Consider the following 22,979-nt stretch of genomic DNA (forward strand, 5'->3'; position numbering starts at 1 on the left):
ACCCACTATATAGTGCTAACAATTCACTGTATAATAAGGATTACACGTTCTCACCTTCCATCACACTAACTGCATTTTCATGGGTCATATACGCATCCTTTTTTTCCAGGTGACTAGACAAATGCACACACAAACTTCACCTAAAAATACACTGAGTCTTGCCAAGTAGCAGCAGGATGAAATATACCACAGTAACAATCCCGTCTTTGTCCCAGCCTAACACTATACCTATTAATACGCTTTGATGCTCAGCCAAGAAAAATCTCAGTGCAGGGATTCTGGGTTTTGTGCCCAAACAATCTGGGCTTGTGTTTAATATAATATAGTCTGCTTTTAAGTTACTGCCAATCATTAACTCTACAAAGAGTATGTCTGGGATTATTTTTTCTTTACAATGAATGTTATTAAGGTAAAGAAGGCAGAAAAATTTACATTATTTTGAAAAGAATAAGTGGATCATGCAATCCTTAGCACTAAGAAAACAGTCTTATTCAGAAAATAAATGTATTTCTAAAACCAATTCCGAATCTTTGTTTCTTGTATGTCAGTAATATGTGTCTGAAATACTGAGTTTCTTGAACAAAATACAAAAATGCAAATTAAAAGAAACACACACTAGTTTCTTAAACTTACAGGTAAGTTAAGAATTCATTTTCACCAAAGGAAAAGAAGGTAATAGTTTTCAGTTTCTTAAACAATTACACAGAGAATATCATCAGTCAAAAAATAATTTAGGAATATATTAAAGAAAAATGGCTAAAATATGAAACATTACACTTAGCTAAACCAAATATTATTACTATCCTTACAGAAAAATAGACTGAAATGAGTGATCCCTCATGCACTGAGGAAAAGAAGTATGTAAAACAAAAAGAAAATATCAATTACGTGTTAGCAGAGAAGATGAGAAAAAAACTAATAACAAAATGACTTGATAAAACATATAAAAATTAAAACAAGAGTAAATATCATTCAAAGTTCTAGTCCCAGCAAGAGGCTGCTCCCATTTCACTGTAAGACTGATATCTTTTATACAGTATGCTGTGGACAGAAGGTCATGCCCACCTTCTACAGCACTAAAACTTGCTTAGAAGTCTCTTGTCTGTGACAGCTTACTTCTGGCTCTAATTTTGTAGCTGACTTTTTTTTATTTGATTTACTGAGGTTGCATAAGCAATCTATTTTATAGAGAACTCCACAAGCAACTGTAACACTCTAGTTGTGTAAAAACTGGCAAGAAAAGGAGGCCAAGTAGACAGGAACAGAAGACGAAAATCCCTTGAGACAGTCTTCAAAAAAAAGTTACTCAATTCCAAGTGTAAGGATTTTTTCTGTCATTTCAGACAAAATATTCCTTTCTCTCCTCTTTTCTCATACCATAAGATGATCAACAAATTCCAGTCCTAAAAAACTTCATTGGTTCTCAGGCTTATTTATGAATTTTTGTTGACATTAATAGTTTCACTGGAATTATTGAGTCATGCAAACATTTGCAGAAGTAATCAATTTCCATATGACTGCGGATAAATGGCAATTTACAAATTAACAATTTCGTTTCAAATCCTTATTGAATTTATATGCTATGACAAGTCACTCAAAAGCATACAAAATACACATGAATTAATGCAGAAACCTATCAAAATAAATATCTGTCATGTAGGGAAGTATGACTGTAAGAATATATTACCTGTGGGTGACTGTGTATGATATAACTACAAAATTACGGTATCAATACTGAACTAAAATACTCTGAAAACATTTCTCCTTTCAGACACTTGAAGTGCATAGAACAAAATCTCTTCCCTTTTTCTCTTTACATCTCTAGTGATTAGTGCGTGCGTGCGATTCTCTAGTTTAACATTAGCCGTAGTCAAGATCAAGCAAGGCACCGTAAAAGTACCTAACATTATTTTTCTGGGGATCTAGTGTATAAAGACATCTTCACAGAAGCCAAAGAACCCCCAAACAAAAACAAACAAAAAGTTCAAATTACAAATTACAAATAGGTGAAAGTTTAAATATTTATATTTTTTGAAAAGCAGACGCTTAAAACAGCTACTACATTAATCACACACGCACTCAACCAAACTGCGTTTTAAAAGAATACATAAAAATAAGTTCCTTTTTCAGGTTACTTCCATTCCCACTGTTTGTGATACCTAGACAATGAATTCCCACATGTTAGTGTCTATGCTTGTTCTTAACATCACAGGAGAGAAAAAAAGTTTTCAGGTAGCTTCAGCTCATGCAAATCTGCGTATCATAGCTGTAGCAATAAAACACAAGGCATTTCTCTCAGATATAACAATTTTAAATGTATTTAGAATTCAGGAGAGTTCCATCTGCAAACCACTGGAGGCACGTGTCATTTTGTCTACTTTATTTCTGACATAAACTCCAAAATTCTTCAAAGGCAGTGCCCCACTTGCACTCTGAGTACAAGCCAAATTTGGCGTATGTGAGCAAGGACTGTATGTCAGAGCACCTGTAACTACAGTATAAAATCTGGAAAATGTGTTGATCTTGACAACTGGCAGATGTTTTCTGTATTCTTATGCTGTAAAGTCAATTAATAAATAATGGAATAACTTCACTACTTTCTCACAGGTAATAATCCAAACTCTGCCTCTTTACTGGGGCTGAGTCCTATCCAGATTTCCATAAAATGCTTTTCTAGTGAAAGAGCACTGTCCTGATATACACCAAAAATACTGAAGTAGGTACTACCTGCATAATACAGAAATTTTATCTCCTACAACCTTGTCAGGTCTTCACAGCCAAGTTCACATGCTTGAATTACGACCTTCTCAAGAACTTACATGATGAACAAGAAAAATTGTCTAATTCAGCTGGTGTTCTTGATGTACTGTATCTAAGGCAAACGACTAACCTAATGAAATTCTGCTTGGAAACACTTCAATCAAGATACATAAAAACAGAAAGACTAAAATAGTGCCATACTGTTCTGTATATGTATCAGCATATTTCACATGCCTAGTTCTTTTCCAAGGAGCTTTTCAAACGACAAGTCAAATCAAGAGTGAAAGAACGGAAATAGAAATCTATGAACTACTGAAGAACAACAAGCAGATCACTTGAAACAGTCCTAAGAGTGTTTAGCGTAATAAAGGCCACTAAAAGTTAGGATTTAAGAGAAACATTTCAATACCCTGAATTGAAACAGGATGAGTAGCAAAGATTTGCTTACTTCCTTTCTTGAAATTCAGCACTGTATGAGTTTTTGCACTTTTACAGAAATATCGGTTAGAATTTTATTCAGTATTATTTAAAATTATTTCAATATGTGATTAAATAGCTACTTTTGCATAAAGTTGAAATTTATCAATTTAACATATCAATTGTTTAAAATTGCTTAAAGCTTTGGATAATTATTTTACTGTCAAAATGGCATGCTTCAAGTTAAGTTAAAATTAAACAACACAAGCTGTTTTGCTGGTTTATTACTAAGGATGTCTCCTAGTTTTAAAAGAAAACCCATACAAAGGAAGCATAATAAACGCAGAGTGAACAAGTCTTTTTTGACATACAGAATTAATGATTTTTGATAAAATAAAAGCATTTACAATTTCCCCATGAAACACAAGCATTAGCCTTAACACTTTAGAGATACAGAACCAGGGAATGGTTTGGGTTGGAAGGAGATTCAAGAGGTAGAATCTTAGAATGGTTTGGGTTGGAAGGGAAGGTTAAAAGTTATTGCGTCCAAGTCCCTACAGTGTGCAGGGACATCTTCAACCAGATCAAGTTGCTCAGAGCTCTGTCCTGCCAGACCTTGAACAAACCGCATGGGTGCAGCATCCACCACCTCTCTGAGCAATCAGTTCAGCGTTTTACCATCCTCATTATAAAAAACATCTCTGTTATAGGTAATCTGAATCAACCCTTTTTTTGGTTAAAACCATTGCCTTTTATTCTTAGAGCAACAGACCCTGCTAAAAAGTTTATCCCTATCTTTCACACAGGTTTTACCTCCCTCGCCCAGCTAGCCATTCTTCTCTCGACGCAGCCCAGCTGGTTTTCTGGGCTTCAAATGCACGTTTCCAGCTCATGTCAAGCTTCTTGTCAACCAACACCCCCAAGTTTTCTCCCCAGGGCTGCTCTCAATCCATTTTATGCTCAGCCTGTATTTGTGCTTAGGATTGCTCTGACCCAGGTGCAGCACCTTGCACTTGGCATTGGTGAAATTTAGAGTACGAGTTTCATTTTGAGAAAAAATTGAAAGAGGGGAGATTTAGGTTTCAGAGTAGCATATAGATTCTGATACAATGCTGTTGAAGAGTTTCTTAGCAGAACTCTGTATATGTTCCTGACTGGTTGCTAACTTGGCTAATTTTAGAGTCAACCCAAAAAACTTGAAAACTTGCTTCCCAGTACGTACATGTAAGGAACTCTTAAAAAAAAATATAGTGACACAAAACAGGCCAAAAAACCATGTTCAAGAATTAGGTTACAAAGTTATTGCTTAAAATAGTTGTCAGTGGCACGTTAACCACTGAGTAGAAATACACCTACACGCTGCAGGGAACTCAGTACTAAATCCATTAGTAGTGAATTGCACGAACTGTCACAGTAGAAAGCTCTCATACCAGAACTGCTAGGCAACCTGGGCTTCCTGAACAAAACAAAATCCGAAGACATCTAATTGCCAAAATCTAGGATCTAAAAGACAGAGAAAATGAGAAACTGTTTCTCATAGATTTACAATTGAAAAAAAAATTGGAATGCCCTAGCAATATAAGTGATAACAGCTGAACACCTGTAAGAAGGGCTGACAGGGTCAACCCGTGGTTCAAAGTGTGAATGAACAGGGAGGTGGAAGTTAGAAAAAAAAAAATTGCTGCTCTCTGTATACAGCATTATTAAGGCTAATAAGAGATTAATGATGGAAGAGCTTTAAAGAATGTTGAAAATTTGGAGAAGGAAAACAACCCAAACCATAAAGTAATTTGAGGATGCTAAAAAATTTACTGTGAAAGCCTGAAAGAATACAATTTGTACCACTTATTGAAAGGACTTGATTAGAATTTAAGTAGTTGAACTAAGAGAAAATAGAGCATGCTGTAGTGAACTTCAGAAAAAGGCACAGCAAAAAATAATTCGGTGGCTACAAGCTGAATCCAGACAAGTCAAAATCTAAAGCTGGAAGAGGTACTGTTAGGAATAATGTATCTTAAGTACTGGAATAGAATACACTCACTGACTAAATATGGACCAAACTACACTCTTTTGATATCTACAAAAATTATGTTTGAATGCCTTTCCTGTTCAGCTGTAGCCAAACACTGAATTCAACACAAGCGTAAATGGCAGTAAACTATAGCATGAGATATACGGGTTATCTAATCATCTCCTTTGACTTAAAACACAATTATGAGAATATCTGAATTTGCTGTATGAAAACAGCAGCAGTTCTCTAGGTACAGGGAAGTACAAAGTCAGAAAAACTGCTTCTATTTAGAACCTCAAAAGCCAGTTTTATTAACATACAATGTGTATTTTCTGGTGCTAAACTGAAAAACCAGGAGACAAACTCTTTTGTTGAACAAAGCCTGATAGTAAGTTATACTTAGTTTAAAAAAATGCTAGTAGGATTAGAAGTATAGTTAATAAATTTAGAATAGGAATTTTGTGAACAAATATATCTGTTTGTTTAGAAACAGATAAAACTTAATATACCAAAGTAAGTAGCTCTAAAATATGGTATTGACATCACACTGAAACTGACAACATTAACAATTAAGTAGCTTGCTGAACATGAGATGCTAGATCAAGTTTAAATAAGTAGAAGCATATAAATATACATTTTAATACTCTTCATTATAATGCCCGCCTTATAAGCACAAGGTAACAAGTGCAAAATAAATGCATTTAAAACAACATATTCTAACATAAATTATTAATTTATAAATACAAAATATCCAACTCATCGTTTATAACAACTGCAGATTTATAAAGACAGAAAAGTTTTGATTAAAAAGTATTTTAAAAAAGACTTCCATGTGATCACATAAAATTACCTTTGGCTTTTCCACACCACAGTACTATAAGAGCACTTTAGAAAAGCAAACTTGTGTGCTCAGTTTGGCAATGTTTATTCAAGTAGATGGTAAGAAAATGTTGAGGTGTCTTGACCATATTCAATTTTTACTACCTGATCTGAATTGGACTTAGCATGAACTTGAAACCCTGCCTAGCATTATTAACTATTTTTATTACAATTGTGCCTCACTGACAAAAGGACCGTGGGGATGGAAGTTATTTGTCCAAGTTATTTTGTATTGTCTTTCAGCAAAAAACTAAATCTGAGGAATTACACCTTGAAAACTGTTATAGGTTTCTGCTTGGAGGATGAAGGAAGAATATATATGCACAGAAAATATGTAAAGCTTCACATATGATTTATTTCACCCATGACAAGCAAATGGGTATAAGAAAAAACAGGAATGCAAAGGAGGCAATACAGCTACTATTAATTACAAGTAGTTAACGGTTTCTACTACTACTATTCATCCCCTTATGATAGTAATAGCTTATAAACCAAATGTGGTTACTTAGTTCAACTGCTAATTATAGCATTATTAAGGGAAAAATATACAAGAGGAGACACCAAATTAAATTCAAGTGATGTTAGTTACTGAAAAAGTCAGCTTCTCTTCCTCAAGAGCTTAGCTATTTTAAGCATTTCTTTCATATTGCTATTTAATACCACATCCATTACAAGGATGCAACTGAACTTGTTGACTGTACAGTGAAAAACTGTAAAGTCTACTGTATTTTACTCCACACTACATGCTGTGCAAAAAAGAAGCACTGAAAATTTTTAAAGCTGATAATGAGAAATGTGTAGCATCTGAGCTCCACCTACAGGATGAAAAGGAATGTATAAGAAATATTTTTAATTACCAGACTAGAAGAAGATTATTTACTCTGAAGCCTTCAGATGGTCATCTCGAGCCACTGCCATTTTAAAAACTCAATGCGATGCTGAGAAATTTTATTACTTATGCAATGATGGCAAACCCTTCTTCTATCTCTATATATTCCTCATGTAAACAGCTGTTCTACAGTGACAATCTAGGTTTAAGCTTTCTAATACAAAACCCCAGACCTGTGGAATTTCTCTAACAACTTGCCTGAATGACTGGGAAACTCTTTTTCCCAAGTTATCTTACCCAATACAAAGTTTTAAAGTGTATAAAACTATTTTTAAAACATACATAAGAGGTTAAAATGCATACTGAAATGACTAAAATTAACTTCACCATTTGAGCACTTCAAGTATGGTTGCATTTAGAAGTGGTATTGGATCCCAGTACCGTGAACTTGAGAAGGTGTCTATTGTTTCCATACTGTTTCTCTAAAATAGATGTGCAACCTTCAGACCTCACAGATGCATTCGGATTAAAAGAAACGAATACAGTTTTGCAGAAAATGTCATGCATGTTAAAGACAGTACTCTGAAACAAATACTCTTAGAAGTTCATTTATTCTACTAGCACATTTAAGTATCTGATGAGTTGAAATTTTGATAGATATCAGAAGTTTCTTCACCCTCTGATATGTCAATAGACATTACCCTCAAGCTATGGATAGCCCATCCAACTTTTTCTTTGATGTTTACACCTCCCACATCTCTGCCTCTGGCCAACATAGGCTTTGACTACAGTGGGTGGTGAACACCCACGAGTATATTATCAAACATCTCCAGTACACTTAGAAAATAGTCACTATTTCAGACAATGAAACTTGATATTGTTGATCTTACTTTATCTAAAGAGACCTTGAATGTAAAAACACATTATTTATAACAAACAATATCATGCCTTTGATTTTCACGCCAGAGGACGGCAGACAATTATTTGGAAAACAGTAAGTCTAGAAATTTATGTTACTTGAGATACTAAGCAGTATCTCCCAAGGCTATGGCTCCCAACTGCTAAAAATGCATCCAGTAAAACCCTCTTCTGAGTTAAAATAACCCATCTGGCTAAAATACTATTACAACTACCACCCTGAAAGAGTACAATAACCACAAACAGAGCACACTGACTGACCACATGTAGAGCCAGCAGCTTACAGACTGACTATACAAATGTCTCTGACAATGAGCTAAAACATGATGCAAGCTTGGGCATTAAGTATCTCATTCCTAGGAGTACCCTCTAGCTTTGTGTTCTCTTCATGCTACAAACTTGTTATTACACCTTAGGCAATTTTGTTTCCAGCAGTCATTCTTATAAAACTCCAGTGACAATTATAACAGATTGGTGGACAGGTAGTTGGACAGATAGGGAGGTAGTAAATATGCACAGATTCCAAAGCCTTTTCCTGTTCTAAAGATGTTATTTGACTGCCATATACTTCAAGGTTCTTTTTCAGAGAGAGCTTTTCTTGGAGACTTTTCAAATTTCTGAATCCTTGCCTCCACTACCGGATATGGCTATGTAATGCTAAACTGTACTTGTTCAGTCTCTCTCCACAACCAGGAACTCTGAGACTCTAAGAAGTTTAAACTTGTGTCAATCTAAACCACAGGACTAGTAACCAAATTTTGGGATTGAAATTATCCATCATACTCATTGATCTCAGTAGACTTCCTGTGGACCACGTGTCTACAACAGAGATAGTACTGCCACCAATTCCCAAAGCAACACACAGCACAACTTCAAAGACAACAGAAAGAAAAGTCAGGGGATCTGTTTTACAAGATGTCTTGTACATGTTCTTTTAAAAAATACCTAGTTATATCTAACATAGCCATAAAATAATGATATTGTATTTCATGTACTGCAATTTACGTGCTCTTACAGAGAGAAAGGAACACTGAAAAACAGAAAACCAGTGCTCAAGAACTTGAGTTTCATGCTGGTTTCAGCCGGGGTGGAGTTAATTTTCTTTGCTGTACCTAGCATGGGGGCTGTATTTTGGACTTGTGTTGAACACAGAGTTGGTAACACAGAGATGCTTTTGTTATTGCTTAGCAGGGCTTACATAGAGCCAAGGCCTTTTCTGCTTTTTGTACTGCCACAAAGGTAGGAGAAATGGAGTGCCTGGGATGCTGGGAGGAGACACAGCCAGGACAGGTGACCCCAGTTGACAAAAGAGGTATTTCAGCCCATGTGGCATCATGTTCAGTATATACAGTGGGGGGAAGAAGGCAGAAAAGGGGGGATGTTTGGAGTGATGGTGTTTGTCTTCCCAAGTCACCATTACATGTGATAGGGCCCTGCTCTCCTGGAGATGGCTGAACACCTGCCTGCCCATGGGAAGCAGTGAATCCATTCCTTGTGGTTTTTTGCCTGCATGTGCAGTTTTTGCTTTCCCTATTAAACTGTCTTTACCTCAGCTGAGTTCTCTATCTTTTATCCTTCTGATTCTCTCCCTTATCCTGCTGGTGGGGCAGTGAGCAAGTGGCTGCGTGGGGCTTGGTGGCTGGCAGGGCTTAAACCACAACACATGACTCCACAAAGAGATGCGATTTATGTATAGTTCCAAAAGAAATGGAGTAACATCAGTTTACAGATCTGACCACACAGCTCTTGTTGACTACATAAAATCTGACGAATCAGGGAAGTTAGTTACCTAGCCTCTAACTAGAATTAAATCACATGACAGGATAAACTAATGCCCATTTAAATTACAGATTTTGTTTAGAGTTTCCTTATTTTTGTTATTGTGCTGGGCCTTTGATGTCAAATGCTCTTCTTATGTATCTCTGGCTATTAAGTGGCTCCTCTCTTCAGCAAACATAAAATTATGAGGAACTTTAGAAGTAACATCTCCCAAGCCTGAGAAAGAACTGACTGGAACCAATCCAGATTTGCTCAAACTGCATAGGCTTCTGTACTGTACCTGGTGTGATTCTTAGACTCAAATCAATAATGAAGATGACGTACAAAAGACACTGAATTTCCCTCTCAAATTCCATGAATATTTTAGTTTCTAGAGCTCTTCAAACCTATTAAAATGGTTAATACAAATTGCTTTCTTAGCAATGTTGTCACTGGGCAGCAGGTACACTGCAAGAATGAGTACTGTGTTAAACCAGGCTTCACTGGATGATGACTCTCCTTTCTGTGAGTCTCAATGGTGGACGATTACAGATAAAGAAGCTGCAAAACTCAGTCTTACAACTGAGTAGAAAGACAAAATAAAGAGTGACAAATACATATAAAGACACTTAATTTCTAACTCACAGGGAAAATTAAAACTCCCATACAAGGTAACAATAAGTGCCGAGTGCAACAAAACGCAAGTTAACTGTTTGTTATAAACTGGCAAACAAAACTAAGAAATGACAAAGAATGAAAGCAATAGGCAATCTCACGTTCCACAGTTGGAGGTGGGGAGGGGTGAGTATTTTTAATGTAACACTCACCTATCAACGCTGTAACTGCAAAACGGGAATTGAGCAGAAAATCTTAAAACTGTAAACAATCTAAAGAAAAAACCCAACCAAATAAAACAATCCTTACCTGCGACTAGTTGTTTTCCTTTCTGATTTAGTTTCTTCCTCTTGAAGTTGCTGTTTAGCATTTTCACTTGTATCAATTTTCAATTTCTTGGCAATGCGTTCCTTTATTTGAGATCTGTCATTACTAGCCGCTTCATCTTCTACACTATCAGCATCTTCATCATGTTCTTCTTCGTCCTTTATTGATACAAAATGATAAAACTCCTTAAGATATTTTTTAGTACAGAATGACGAATACAGAAATCTTTTTCTTATAAATACAATCTCTTTCAAGAAAAAAGATGAATACTTCATTTCAAAGCAAACATTTCAAACAAATACATCCTTATTTGCTTCAGAGGGAACAAAAGAATACAAATATGATTAATTTCTTTTTCATACACAAGTTACTTCTTTCCTGTAGAGTTAAAAAAATTAAAACCATCTATTCTAGACCACTAACTCTTACAGGTCTACAGAAGACATCATAGCAGTGTAATATTACTCGTATCATTGTTCATGAATCCAAAATTTGATCAAGACAATATACTAAACTTTTCCTTCATTTTCCACTGAAAGGAAAACTTAAGAACTTTCTACCACATGGCTATACTACAGTCATGATGGGATGGAAGAGGTTAGTCCATCAGCCCGTTAGGGAACTTACAGATACTAAATTGATCATAACAGGCTGTGAAAACCTGTGGAATCAATCATCCCAGCTTGCTACAGAGGTCCAAGAAGAGGCCTCAGGCCTCCATGACTAGCAGAGGTTGGCAAAAGGTGATAAACCACCTTGGATCAAAGACATTTGAAGGGAGAAATAACTGGAGAATGAAGAAGTGGCCTGACTAGACCAAGGGATCTAAGTTTGACTACTTCCTTCCTTGAAGAAGGAAGTCTGTAAGAATCGTAATTAAAGAATGCCAGCTCGAAGATGACATGGTACATCTTTTTACATTTATTTGGTGTGATGCTAATCAGCAAAAGGAAAGAGTAAAATACCACATGATTCTAATTTTATCCAAAGTAAGAAAAGACACTTAGTAATCTGGAGGACTCTACTGTATGCAGGAGACCGTCAGAATGTAAGCACTTGGGAAGGAAGAACATCTACATGTCCTGGGTGTGGTAGACAGGTAGGAGGAGGAGTAGTAGCATGAACACCATGTCCATAAACATGGAGGGGGAGAGGATCGAAAAGCAAAAGCAGCAAGAAGCAAATTGGGGAAACAGAAGACAAAAATCAAGAGCTGGATTTCAGAAGTTGTAGTGGAGTCACTGTTTGGGAATCTTTAGACTAACATGCTTAGGTTTGAGATTGAGGCAAGACAAGACCACTCAGGAATAAAAAAGAAATCTCTGGATATTCAGCACAGTAAAATAGCTGAATATTTTGCCGATGAAAAGACTGAAAAGTTGTTGGGGGGGTTTTGTCTGTTCTTTTTTAATAGGGGAAGAGAAAAGTGGAACAGGATCAGCATTTCCCTCAATTTCCCAGAAAGCTATTGTTTGACACAGGAGATAATGACACTTTCTCATGGATTTGCTTACGTGGTAAGTTTTCAGAGAGATGGGTGACTGCAGACCTCGACAGCAGGGGGAGGTCCAAACAAGAAAGTGACAGGACTGTGTTCAAAATGTTTAACAGTCAAGGATAAAGACAGACTGCTGGTGGTGATTCGGCTAGGACTTAGGTAAGAGTATTTCACTGAAACACATGGAGTTGGACAGAAGAAATTCTGAGACAAAAATGGACAGCTCTAGACAACTTGCAATTGCTAAGCAGTAAGCTAGTTAAAAACTACAGAAATCTGAGTAACAGGAGGGGGGTTAAAATGGGAGGGACAAAATGGTTCAACTTGTCCCACTTGGCTAAATTGCCTACTTCCCAAACTGTCCATTACCCTCAGTTTGCACAGTATTTCACCATTTTTCTTCTGGAAAAAAACCAGGGAAAACAGGATATAACCTTCCTCCTCAACCGCTTTCCCTCCTGCAGCTCTACTCTTTTCTCCTGCCCAGTCTCCTCCTTCAGTCCCTCTTCTCTCTCATTAAGTCCATCTGATCTCAACTAATAGATTTAACAATAGATTCAACAACCCAAATTGAACTGCATGGCACCTCTAAAGGCAAGTGGCTGTTCTGCTGGCTGATGGTTGTTCCCCATGAGACACAGAAATGCAAAACTGCCTGCCTGAAAGCAGTACCACTTGCAGCTGTTATTAGCTGGGTGGAGTTGCCCCACTCATCTCTTTAACAGGGAAATAAAAATGTAATTAGACATTTTGTGACAGAATGACTAGTGGCTACTGTATATAATATGATTTTCCTATTTAATAAGATTATTGAACTGAGGGGTGGACATCTAATTTTATCTATTCATAGTACTGCATGAAACTTACTGTTCAGCAACTGACTGACAAATAGGCAGAGGAAAAGATACTGTGCAGAAAAGAGATGTCACTGGTGGGAAAACACTTCATATAATGTTTTCAATTAACAACTTGGGCACAAAAACAATATTAACAAATAGCTATCAGTTATTGCTAATACAAAGGCTCTCTCAAAGAATTAAATGTACGACTTTGAAGACTGCAATTAGAGAAACAGGATGGTATTTAATAGCATGAACAGCAAGGCCAGGTGCTTAGGGAATACTAGCAAGAGTTTCCCTTACATGCTATGGGCTTGTTAGCTGGGGGAGGTAGGGAGATCTGGAAGAATTATTTTGCTATATAACTACCAACACATTGCAGCTGTGTAAATGCAAAAGTGATCCTGTGATATTTAACTAAACTCCAAGAGAGATGATAAACTACTTGTACCACTGTACAAGACCCAGGTAACTGCCTGAAGTGCTAGATCTTAGCTAAAATCTTTCAATGAAATTAACCTAAAGACAACACTTCTCCAGGAAAAAAAAAAAAAACCTTCATATTTCCAACTTTGGCTTAATTAGGTATATTAATTTAAATTTTTATTATTCAACCTAACACATCCAGGTTCTGTACTCCCTGAACCCAGTTTGCTTAAGAAAGGGCTATTTAAACATCTGAAGAATTATTAATTAAATAGCATTCTCCAAGCTTTTCTAACACTAAAATGCTCCTGCACAGCAGGAATTACAAAGGAGATTGGTGAAAAAACCTGAATTCATACTGTGGCTTGTGAAAAAAGGAACAGGATGCAAGCAAATGCTTTTTTTTAGGCACACGAATGGCACAGACTGTGTTCTTCCTTTACTTCCAGTGTGTCAACACACAGTGTAGTTAATACCTGTGCATGACGGATAGATATAGAAAACAATATTTTCCAGAATTCAGTTAGGGGAATGGGAGACTATATTCCTAGTCAAATACTACATCTTTATCTCAACAGCAATTCAAAAGGGTACTCCCATGATCTATGGCTGGAGACAGAGACATAATGCTTATCTGCACAATGTATGACAATTTTCTTGTACTTAAATTGCCTCCATGTTTAGTTGAATGTTACTGTCTGACTATTCAGACTTCATGTCTTTCAGAGGTGACAGTCTTCGTCAAACAATTTAACTGCTACAATTTAACAATTCACTGAATTTTTATTCTCTTGAAGAAATCTTTCAAACAGGAATCTGACTCACATGCAGACTTACCCTCAAATATTGCAATTATATAATTATTCATAACAAACTTGATTTAAACTATTTTTTTAGAAGCAGTTTCAGGGGTTTTATCACTCTGGTAGTTTGTCACTGGATGGTACACAACCCATATACCATACTTCTACATACCTAACCTACTGACTGAAATACAATATAAACAGTTTTTACAAAGGGTAGCAGGCAGTATGCTAATTCTACCCTGCTGTGAATAGCCAAATACTAGCGCTCGGAGAGAGCCCTCAGGCCTGTGCTGGAAATCTGACCTGAGCTAGTTCTCAGAAATCTCTAAAGTAGCATTTGTTCCCCAAAGAAAATCTATTCTGCACACAGTAAAAAAAAAAAAAGACTTATTTGTAAAAAAATGATACTTACCTCACTCAAACCCTTTTCTTCATTTGCTCCTTCACTAAAAGAAGAAAAAAAAAAGTAACTACTTTGAAGTACTAGAGGAGATTCAATACAGTATTTTAAACCCACCATTTCTTAAATAAAAAAATTGCTAGCCACCTGAAATTTTAGTGAACTTACTGCTTTATATCATCCTCACATTAATCTTAAAAGTAGCAATTAATATTATTTTCTATTCTTTGACCATCATAATCTTTTCTAATTAGAAATGCTTAAAAACAAGGACTTTCATACAATGGAGAAATCCTAACCATACCTTGAAATATTCAAGAAGAACACTAATGTATATAGTTGAAACCACCAAAACCCAGTTGAGATATTTTTGATCTCTTTTATCAAATGATTACTAGCATTTCATTGCAACTAGTTTATATTTCGGAAGATGCATTTTACTGATAATTAAGCTTAACATCAAGATTTTAGTTTCTTATACAGCTTATACAGGTTGGTGAATTAAAAAATAAATCTATTTGAATATTCTAAGGCTAACACACTCACTATTAATTATCACAAATATAAGGACCCTTGAACCTTTATAGCCCAGAATTTAAAAAAAGAAGTTATTTTAGAGAAAAAGCAAGGAATATTAAAGAAGTCACAAAAGTTAAGGCTTTGAAGTGTGCTCTAAGCAATCAGTAAGTAATCAAGACCATTAAAAAAACTCTAGATGTGTTGCAATCAATGACATTAATTTAATAAAGTGCAGCAGCACCTGAGTCAGGGCAACTGCTGATTATCAATATAGACTGGGGGATGAATGGACTGAGAGCAACCCAGCAAGGAGGACCTGGGGGTGCAGGTAGATGAAAAGCTGGACATGAGTTGACAAGGTACACTTGAAGCCCAGAAAGCCAATTGTGTCCTGGGCTGCATCCAAAGCAGCGCGGCCAGCAGGGCCAGGGAGGGGATTCTGCCCCTCTGCTCTGCTGAGACCCCACCTGCAGTGCTGCATCCAGCTCTGGGTCCCAGCACAGGAAGGACAGAAACCTGAAGGAGGGACTCCAGAGGAGAGCCATGAAGATGAACACTTCTCCACTGAGGAAAGGCAGGATTGTTCAGCCTGGAGAAGACTCCAGGGACACCTTATTGTAGCCTTTCCATACTTAGAGTGGGTCTATAAGAAAGATGGGGACAGACATTTTAGCAGGACCTGTTGTAAAAGAACAAGGGGTAATGGTCTGAAACCAGAAGAGGGTAAATTCAGACTAGACATAAGGAAGATGTTTTTTATGATGCAGCTGGTGAGACACTGGAGCAAGTTGCCCAGAGAGGTGGTAGATGTCCCCTGGAAACATTCAAGGCCAAGTTGAATGGGGCTCTGTGTTACCTGATCTAGTTGAAGATGTCCCTGCTCATTGCAGGGGGGTTGTATGTGATAAATTTTAATGGTTCCTTCCAAACCAACTAGTCTACAATTCTAAAATAAGCAAATTCTTGGAGTTAACGTATTTTCATGGAATTTTCTGACTTTAACACTCAACAGTGGTTAAAATCAGAATTTATAAAGTACTAAAAAGAAACAGAGAAGAAAACCAACTTTATCCAAGCATATAGATTCATGATTCACCTAATTTTTAGTGTGTTCTTTAGATAAGGAAAAAAAATAGATATTTTCAAGTATAAGCTGGATTGGAGGGTTGGGAAAAGCAACTAGAATTATCACGACACAGAGTATCTTCTGCATGACAAAAATTTAAGTAACTTTTAAAGTTTAGGCTAGGAGATGGTCTAAGAAAGGACTGTAGTAAAGAGAGGTATAAAAGAGACTGACTGCTCATTGTCTCTACTAGAATGAGAGCTAGAATTTATGAAGTGCCACTGGTAGCATCCAAGTTCAGGACAAAAAGGGAAGATACTACATCAAACTCTTGACAGTCCTCTGAGGTGAAAGTTGATGGAGGCTGGGACACAGATAAGCATTATATTTGCCCTGCTTTTATTCTTTACTGGATGGCCAGTGGTGGTAACAGCTTGGTGGGTTAGAGAAATATTTAGTCTGATCTAGCACTGGCACTCTTGATTTTTGAAGGAGTAACATGAGTTAACATTTCTTAAAGAAGTATTCATTATCATAATTGGGTATAACATATTGAAAGTAGATCTGTTCTAGAAATTAGAAATCACATATTAACCTTTTGACAGCAGGAACTGAGCTTAGATGTGGATCATCCTTCAGCAGATCATGACTACTTTTACTTTTTCCCTTCATGCTCTGTTAAAAGAAAAAAAAAAAAAAGAAAAAAGTTATTCATTTCAGTGTTTAAGAGGCTAGATAGTGAAAAAGGATTATGGTAAGAAAAACATAATTTATTTCTTGTTTAGCTTTAGCCTATCTGGTAAGCTTAAACACTTTTAAGAGCAGAGGAACAGAGAAAGTGTTCCAGAAAGAGAAGCATCAAATTGACTCCATGGATTTATTTTTGCAATAGCAATGCACTTAGTTTTAAAAGAAAAAGAGAGAGAAAAAAAGATACTGTTTAGTCATGACAACCATTACACATCATAAAGATGATAGGCCTAGCACATATACATTTGAGTGAATGAAGAGCTAAGAACTTGACTTTCCAATAATGACACATGACAACTCAGAGAACCACCATCTACAAAACAATACTTCTTAATTGGAAGAACACTAATTAGATCCCTAGGGGAAAAAAGAAGAAATTAACAAACTGCAATACATCAACCTGGAATACATCATTCAGGAATCATCTACTGACACAAGGACTCAAACAAATCTAACAACACATAAGAACTTCAGGCAGAAAGACTGCAGTTGGAAAGCATTCTACATGCTAATCTGAAAAAAAGTATACTTAAAATTTCAGAGAGGGATCAGACTGAAAATCTCTGCTACAGAAACAGTCTGTATTGTGACCTGTGTTGTGAATGTCTCCATCATCTAATGCTTTTGGGAAGAGAGTAGAGTGTGGACAAAATCTTGCTCATTTAAACGCAACTAAAATTTTTTGTTATGTAGAAAACACAGACTAACACATTCAGCAACATGAAAAGATAATTCCTTCATTAAGGAAGGGGGTGGGGTATTTGGAGTGGTGGTGGTGCAAAGTTAAAACACAAAAGGAAACAAGTACAGACAATAAGCAGTTTGGACACTGAAAGCTACAGTTTAAACTGAAGCAACTAATCAACAACTGGTGGGGGCCCTACAGCCAGAACCCTGACGACACTAATAGCCTTCTTGGCCTTTAGGGGTTTCACCCAGAGCCTCTCTGCCCTTCTTAAACAAGCAAGACTTACTGCATCTAGCAACCAAAAAAAGCTCGTAAGATTCTAAGTTTGTAGGTGTCAAAGGATCTCAATAAAACTTTGACCTTCCATTTCTCTTATCAGAAACAGAGAATGAAAGTTAGTGCTGATGTTCATGTACTTCAACTTAATCAGGATTAAGATAACAGTCAGAACTACAGAGACACTGATCTAGACCTCTTATGAACAAACAGTGAGGTTTCAAAAAGAAGGTTTTATTTTGTTGCAAAGAATAAACAAATTCTTAAAGAGCTGGTGTGGTTATTTATCTAGCTACAGCTAGACAAGAATTTAGTCAGGACAAATAGGCAGATGAGATTTTCAGGCTGAGTTGAAAGCATGAAAACACTGAAATTAGGCTTATCATGAAAGAGGCATTCTAATTAGACAATTTTAAATTGCAAACGAGTATTTGGCATGAAAAGTAAGAAAGTCGAAGCAACTGAGTTAAACGCAGTATTACAAGCCAGATATACAGCAAGAGCAAAACGGCAGATGAACATACTAAGGTAAACAAGTAAAGTTTGTCTGACTGGTAAGCTGAAAAAAAAGAAAGAAAAATAGTTAAAACTGCTGTTGTAATAAAACTCTACTATCATTCTGACTGATACCATCTCACTATAATATTGTCCATCATTATTCATTATTTTCCTTTTGTATTTTAACTAACTTCTGAAGACTGACAACCATTTTTTCACTTATGTGGCACAGGATGCAGGACCATAGAGTCTGATCACTAACCAAAACAGCAAAGTGCTGTAGAAAGCCTACGGGTCTAGTAAAACAACTTGGTCAGCAGTAGAAATTAAATCAACAATTTATTAAAGAAATTTTTAAACTAACCTTATTTAAGTTGCAATGTCAGGGAAGTAAATGTTAGACCAAAAATTACCTCTGCAACCCTTGTTCTGTGAATGTAAACATTTCACTACAGCGCACTATTAAATTATGATAAGGGACTATTTTCTCCACAATAACCACATTTTGCACACAGATGAAAGGATATATGTAAGAAAATGGAGCTAAGCATGCACTGGAAATGCACAGATGATCTTCAGAATTCAAGTATTTTACCATGTAATCACACTCATAAGTTAAGGACTTGAGAAAGAATAAAGTACCTATCGCTTCCATGACTTTCAAACAGCAGACATAGATCTATACTGCGAAACTTCATGGAAATGTAAAAATTTCATGAAGTAACTGAAGGCACCTTCAAAGTCAAGAGAGTTAAAAACCTCTGTTTTTTCAAAATGCCGTAACAGCAGAATCCTAAAAAGTAAAGCGATTTCTAGTATTATTGTTCAAAATGCAAACATAAGAACAAGACTAAGAACTTTAAAGCTTTCCACAAATATGCAGAAAAGGTAATGAGGACAAAAAGAAAAATAAGGATAATTTGGTACAATACCTGACTAACTCTACTGACTTCTTCCTCTTCTTCTTCAGCTTCTTCCCCAAAGGAAAGCAGGTTGAAGTTTCTTTAGGAGAAAAAAGAAAATTTCTAGTAAAATTTTAAACATAGTCTTAGTAACATTCCATTAACTTTAAATATATTACATTCATATTGTACATGATTTTTTAAAAAAACTTTTGTCCTGCTAAATGCACCAATTCCAAACAACTACCGCATTTTGCTTTGCAGTAAGTCATAAATGTAAAGCATGTTCTATTATATTCCTGAGATAAAACAAGGATAGCAAAGCATCAGTTAAGACACTATTTAAGAAATTCTGTCTTGACTAACTTTCCCAGACTCTTGAATGCTGACAGTTCTGTTGCATTTTTTTCCTCAGAAGAGCAGCATTCAAGTAAGACACAAGATTTTCAAGATATGATGGCTCAGAAAGGTATCAAATGTGTACACTTTCAAGGAATGCAATTAAAACAAATTATGATCTGTAATTTCTTTTTCAAGAGTTAATTATTTACGCTATGTTGGAATCAGTCAGCTGCAACATGTTCTATTTTTGTGCAACAGAACTGACAGCATGCACACTTTAGAGTTCTTATTACTTTTCACTGTGTGTTTATGACTATGAATTTTCATTCACAGAAACTAAAATTTCCCATGTCAAAATGCCTGCCTCTTGCTCAGTACTTCAGTGGGGGAGAAGTGGTATCTGATAAAATAAGTTCAAAAAATCCCGAAGAACTGAGCTGTGACCCAGTTACTCCTACAAGTAGGTTTTAAATGCAGTGTAATCTCAGTCAGATGACTGCTCATTGTGGCAAGTGGGAAAGATACACCACCTTTTATTATTTTCAACAAGCTATCACATGCACGAAACAGTTACAGCTCAGCAGATGCACAGTAAACATTTCGGTCAGAGAAACTAGATTTGCATGATCCTCCCCGGAAACAAGGAAGCGCTTCAAAGGCAGAAATGAAAATAAAAAACTGCCAAACTACAAATTAAAGGTGAAAGAAAATTAACCACCACTTATGTTGCAGATATTTACTTTGTGCCTTTTACTTTGGACTTTTTAGTTTCTTCTTCTGGTTTGTCCTTCTTCAGTCTTCTATTTGGTCTTGGGACAATGTCATCAAAAGGATTAAACAAAACCTGTTAAAAAACCCAGTACTTTAGACACATCTTTAGTAAGCATTTTGTGATTAAGTGATTCAACATTTTAAAACACTATGCAAAAGGACAAACCAAATTTTCTGAACACTGTGCACAAAAGAATTTTAAAACGTCACATTTCAAACCAGAACACACTCACCTCACTACTTCTTATTTTGTGCGGACTGAGAGGTCTCTCTTCCTTGTCAACTTCTACTTCAGCCAGGCGCAACATGTTATATATTGTATCCCCTGTAACCTGGCAAATTTACAAGAAAAGGTTTGAAAGTCCTTGACTGTAATTTGTGTTATTCACTCTGCAAATTACAAGGCAATTATTATGTAAAAAGTTTTGAAAGTACAAGTGATATAAAAAATACTGTAAGCATGTAAGACTTCTAAAAGACAGCAAGTACAATGTAGAAAATTTTGGGGTTTTAGATTTAATGGCAAAAGTTGAAGGAATACAGGTAGTTTTGAGAATGTACGCAGAGGAAGATGTTGAAGTCTTACTGTGAACTATGTAGCAGAAAAACAAAAAACACCGAAATAAAAAAATATTTGGTTTCTTTTCTTTTAAGTAAATCATGAGAGTGGTAAATTCATCTCATGTGTTTCATTTTCCTGATCCTTCCTGGGTAGTTAGAATCTACAAACAGAATTTTCTAACATGTCATTAGTAGTAGATGAGCAGATTAATAACAGAGCCATAATAATACTAATAAGATTATTTAAAGGCAGCACAACATAAAAATACAATTTAGAAGAACAACAACAGCAAAACAGATAATAACAGGAACAACCCACAGAAACTTTTCTACCGGATATAAGAAACAAAGAGAACAGAGAGCCTAGAAAGCACTGAAATAAATTTCAGCACTAAACTGGCCTTCAGAGCAACCTGTACTAGCTTCTGTCAGACTTAAACTGAGACTCTAGTTCATGTAACAGACCTTTCCAAAGATTGTGTGCTTGTTGTTAAGTTCATCTGCACGACCCAATGTAAAGAAAAATTGACTCCCGTTATCATGGGGCCCAGCATTTGCCATAGCAACAAGTCCTCTTCGATTAAATCGCAATCGTGAGTGGAACTCATCCTGGTAAAAGCAGGGCAGAAAATAGAACGGTTTCAGTATAAAACTACTTTTTCACTCCTTTAGCTACAGCGTGATAGGAGGGAGAAGTGATATTATTTATATCAACCTGCACACACAGAAAAATCTCCTGCTAATTTTAATTCAGACAGTAATAAATCCCAAGTATTTTGAAACTCAGTGCCAGAATTGTATTTAAAAGCCTCTACTTTGAGCAGCAAAAATTATTTTTAGTGAGTATTTCTAATCCCTAGTGCCTATAATGATGCAAGAAAGTGAACAATCTTCAAAAGAAACCATAAACACATAACAAACACCAAACAAAAAATTAGAAACTAGAATATCAATAACAGAAAGACACATTACTAATTAAAAAACCTCTAAGTTCTGTCTTGTTAATTTTATCTTTTCCCAGTCATTGCCTAAAAATCAATTGTTATTCATTATTTTCATTTGCATTCGTTATCTCCCTGATATTAAGAAAACCTAAAACATTTTAAAAAGTAACTGCATTTCATACATTTCTTGCAAAAATACCATTCTTGACAATCACTGCATTTATGCGAAAAATTCATTTAAATCCTAACTCATGAAAGCACAGTAACAGGTTGTAATAATAGAGTTACGCAAAAATCCACAGGAAGAACATTTTCTGGACCTAAGAAGACAAAACAGGACTCCCTTCAAAGCAAGGAGAAAGTGATAAATACCACTGCAATATCACGATGCTAAACACTGCAATACTGAGATACCACTAATTTGAAGCAGCAATGCTACTACAATATCAGCAATTTTTGTTTTGTTCTCTGGTCAGGTACCATTCCCTCCCACAAACTTCAGGTTTGTGCTAGATTTAAAAGTCTAGCAGCAAGATGGAAGGCCCAGAAACAGGCTTTGCAGCTGCAGCCAGAAGTTAAAGGTGCCTGCCCCACCTGAAATAAAACAGGCAGGCAGAACAGAATACAGCTGCTGAGCCAGTGTGTAGCTTCCCTCAGGTTTATCAATACACCAGAGCAGCTAGATTTAAGAACTCTCAATTTAGAAGGGCATATTCAAACACACTGAAGCAGCACATGAAGGCAACTACTGCACATGTATGCATTTCATAAAAGAGCTGATTTTTCACAATCTAATGTGGTAGAAAGAACAACAGATACAGAACAACAAAAAATTAATGTGTAGGACATACACACAAGATACACACCTTGAAAGGAGCTCCATAGACTGACTCTCCTCCTGATCCAGTACCAGTGGGATCACCCCCTTGCACAATAAAGCCAGGCACTACTCTGTGAAATACTGTATTATTGTAATACTCTAAAAAAAAAAAAAAAAAAAAAAAGGAGGAAAAAGGAATAAGATATTAAATACATGTAAGTGATCTCAAACCCAAATTTTCACATAGATCATACAGAGATGTCCAGAGACTGAAGTTCCAGAAAGCAGGTACTGTAACTAGATTCCACTGTTGCCTTCCGTTTGGTTCCCTTCTGTTCTTCACAGTCTTACAAAAAAAA

General features: G+C 36.1%; 1 protein-coding gene across 2 annotated transcripts in view; it reads right to left on the reverse strand.

Moving 5' to 3' along the window:
- The window catches only part of CWC27 (CWC27 spliceosome associated cyclophilin), a 101,195-nt gene that overhangs the window by 75,958 nt on the left and 2,258 nt on the right, over positions 1–22,979 (reverse strand). For both annotated transcript variants that reach the window (XM_042028257.1, XM_042028256.1), the window contains exons 3-10: positions 22,667–22,779; positions 21,322–21,465; positions 20,529–20,627; positions 20,265–20,368; positions 19,213–19,282; positions 16,664–16,743; positions 14,496–14,529; positions 10,497–10,672 (exon numbers count right to left, since the gene is read on the reverse strand). In XM_042028257.1, coding sequence (XP_041884191.1) covers positions 10,497–10,672; positions 14,496–14,529; positions 16,664–16,743; positions 19,213–19,282; positions 20,265–20,368; positions 20,529–20,627; positions 21,322–21,465; positions 22,667–22,779 — 820 coding nt within the window. The remainder of the gene's footprint in view (positions 1–10,496; positions 10,673–14,495; positions 14,530–16,663; positions 16,744–19,212; positions 19,283–20,264; positions 20,369–20,528; positions 20,628–21,321; positions 21,466–22,666; positions 22,780–22,979) is intronic.

This window comes from Corvus kubaryi, unplaced genomic scaffold (assembly GCF_017639235.1).
Source record: "Corvus kubaryi isolate FWS band 111438036 unplaced genomic scaffold, C.kubaryi_AGA036_p1.0 37308, whole genome shotgun sequence".
Classification (NCBI taxonomy): Eukaryota; Metazoa; Chordata; class Aves; order Passeriformes; family Corvidae; genus Corvus; species Corvus kubaryi.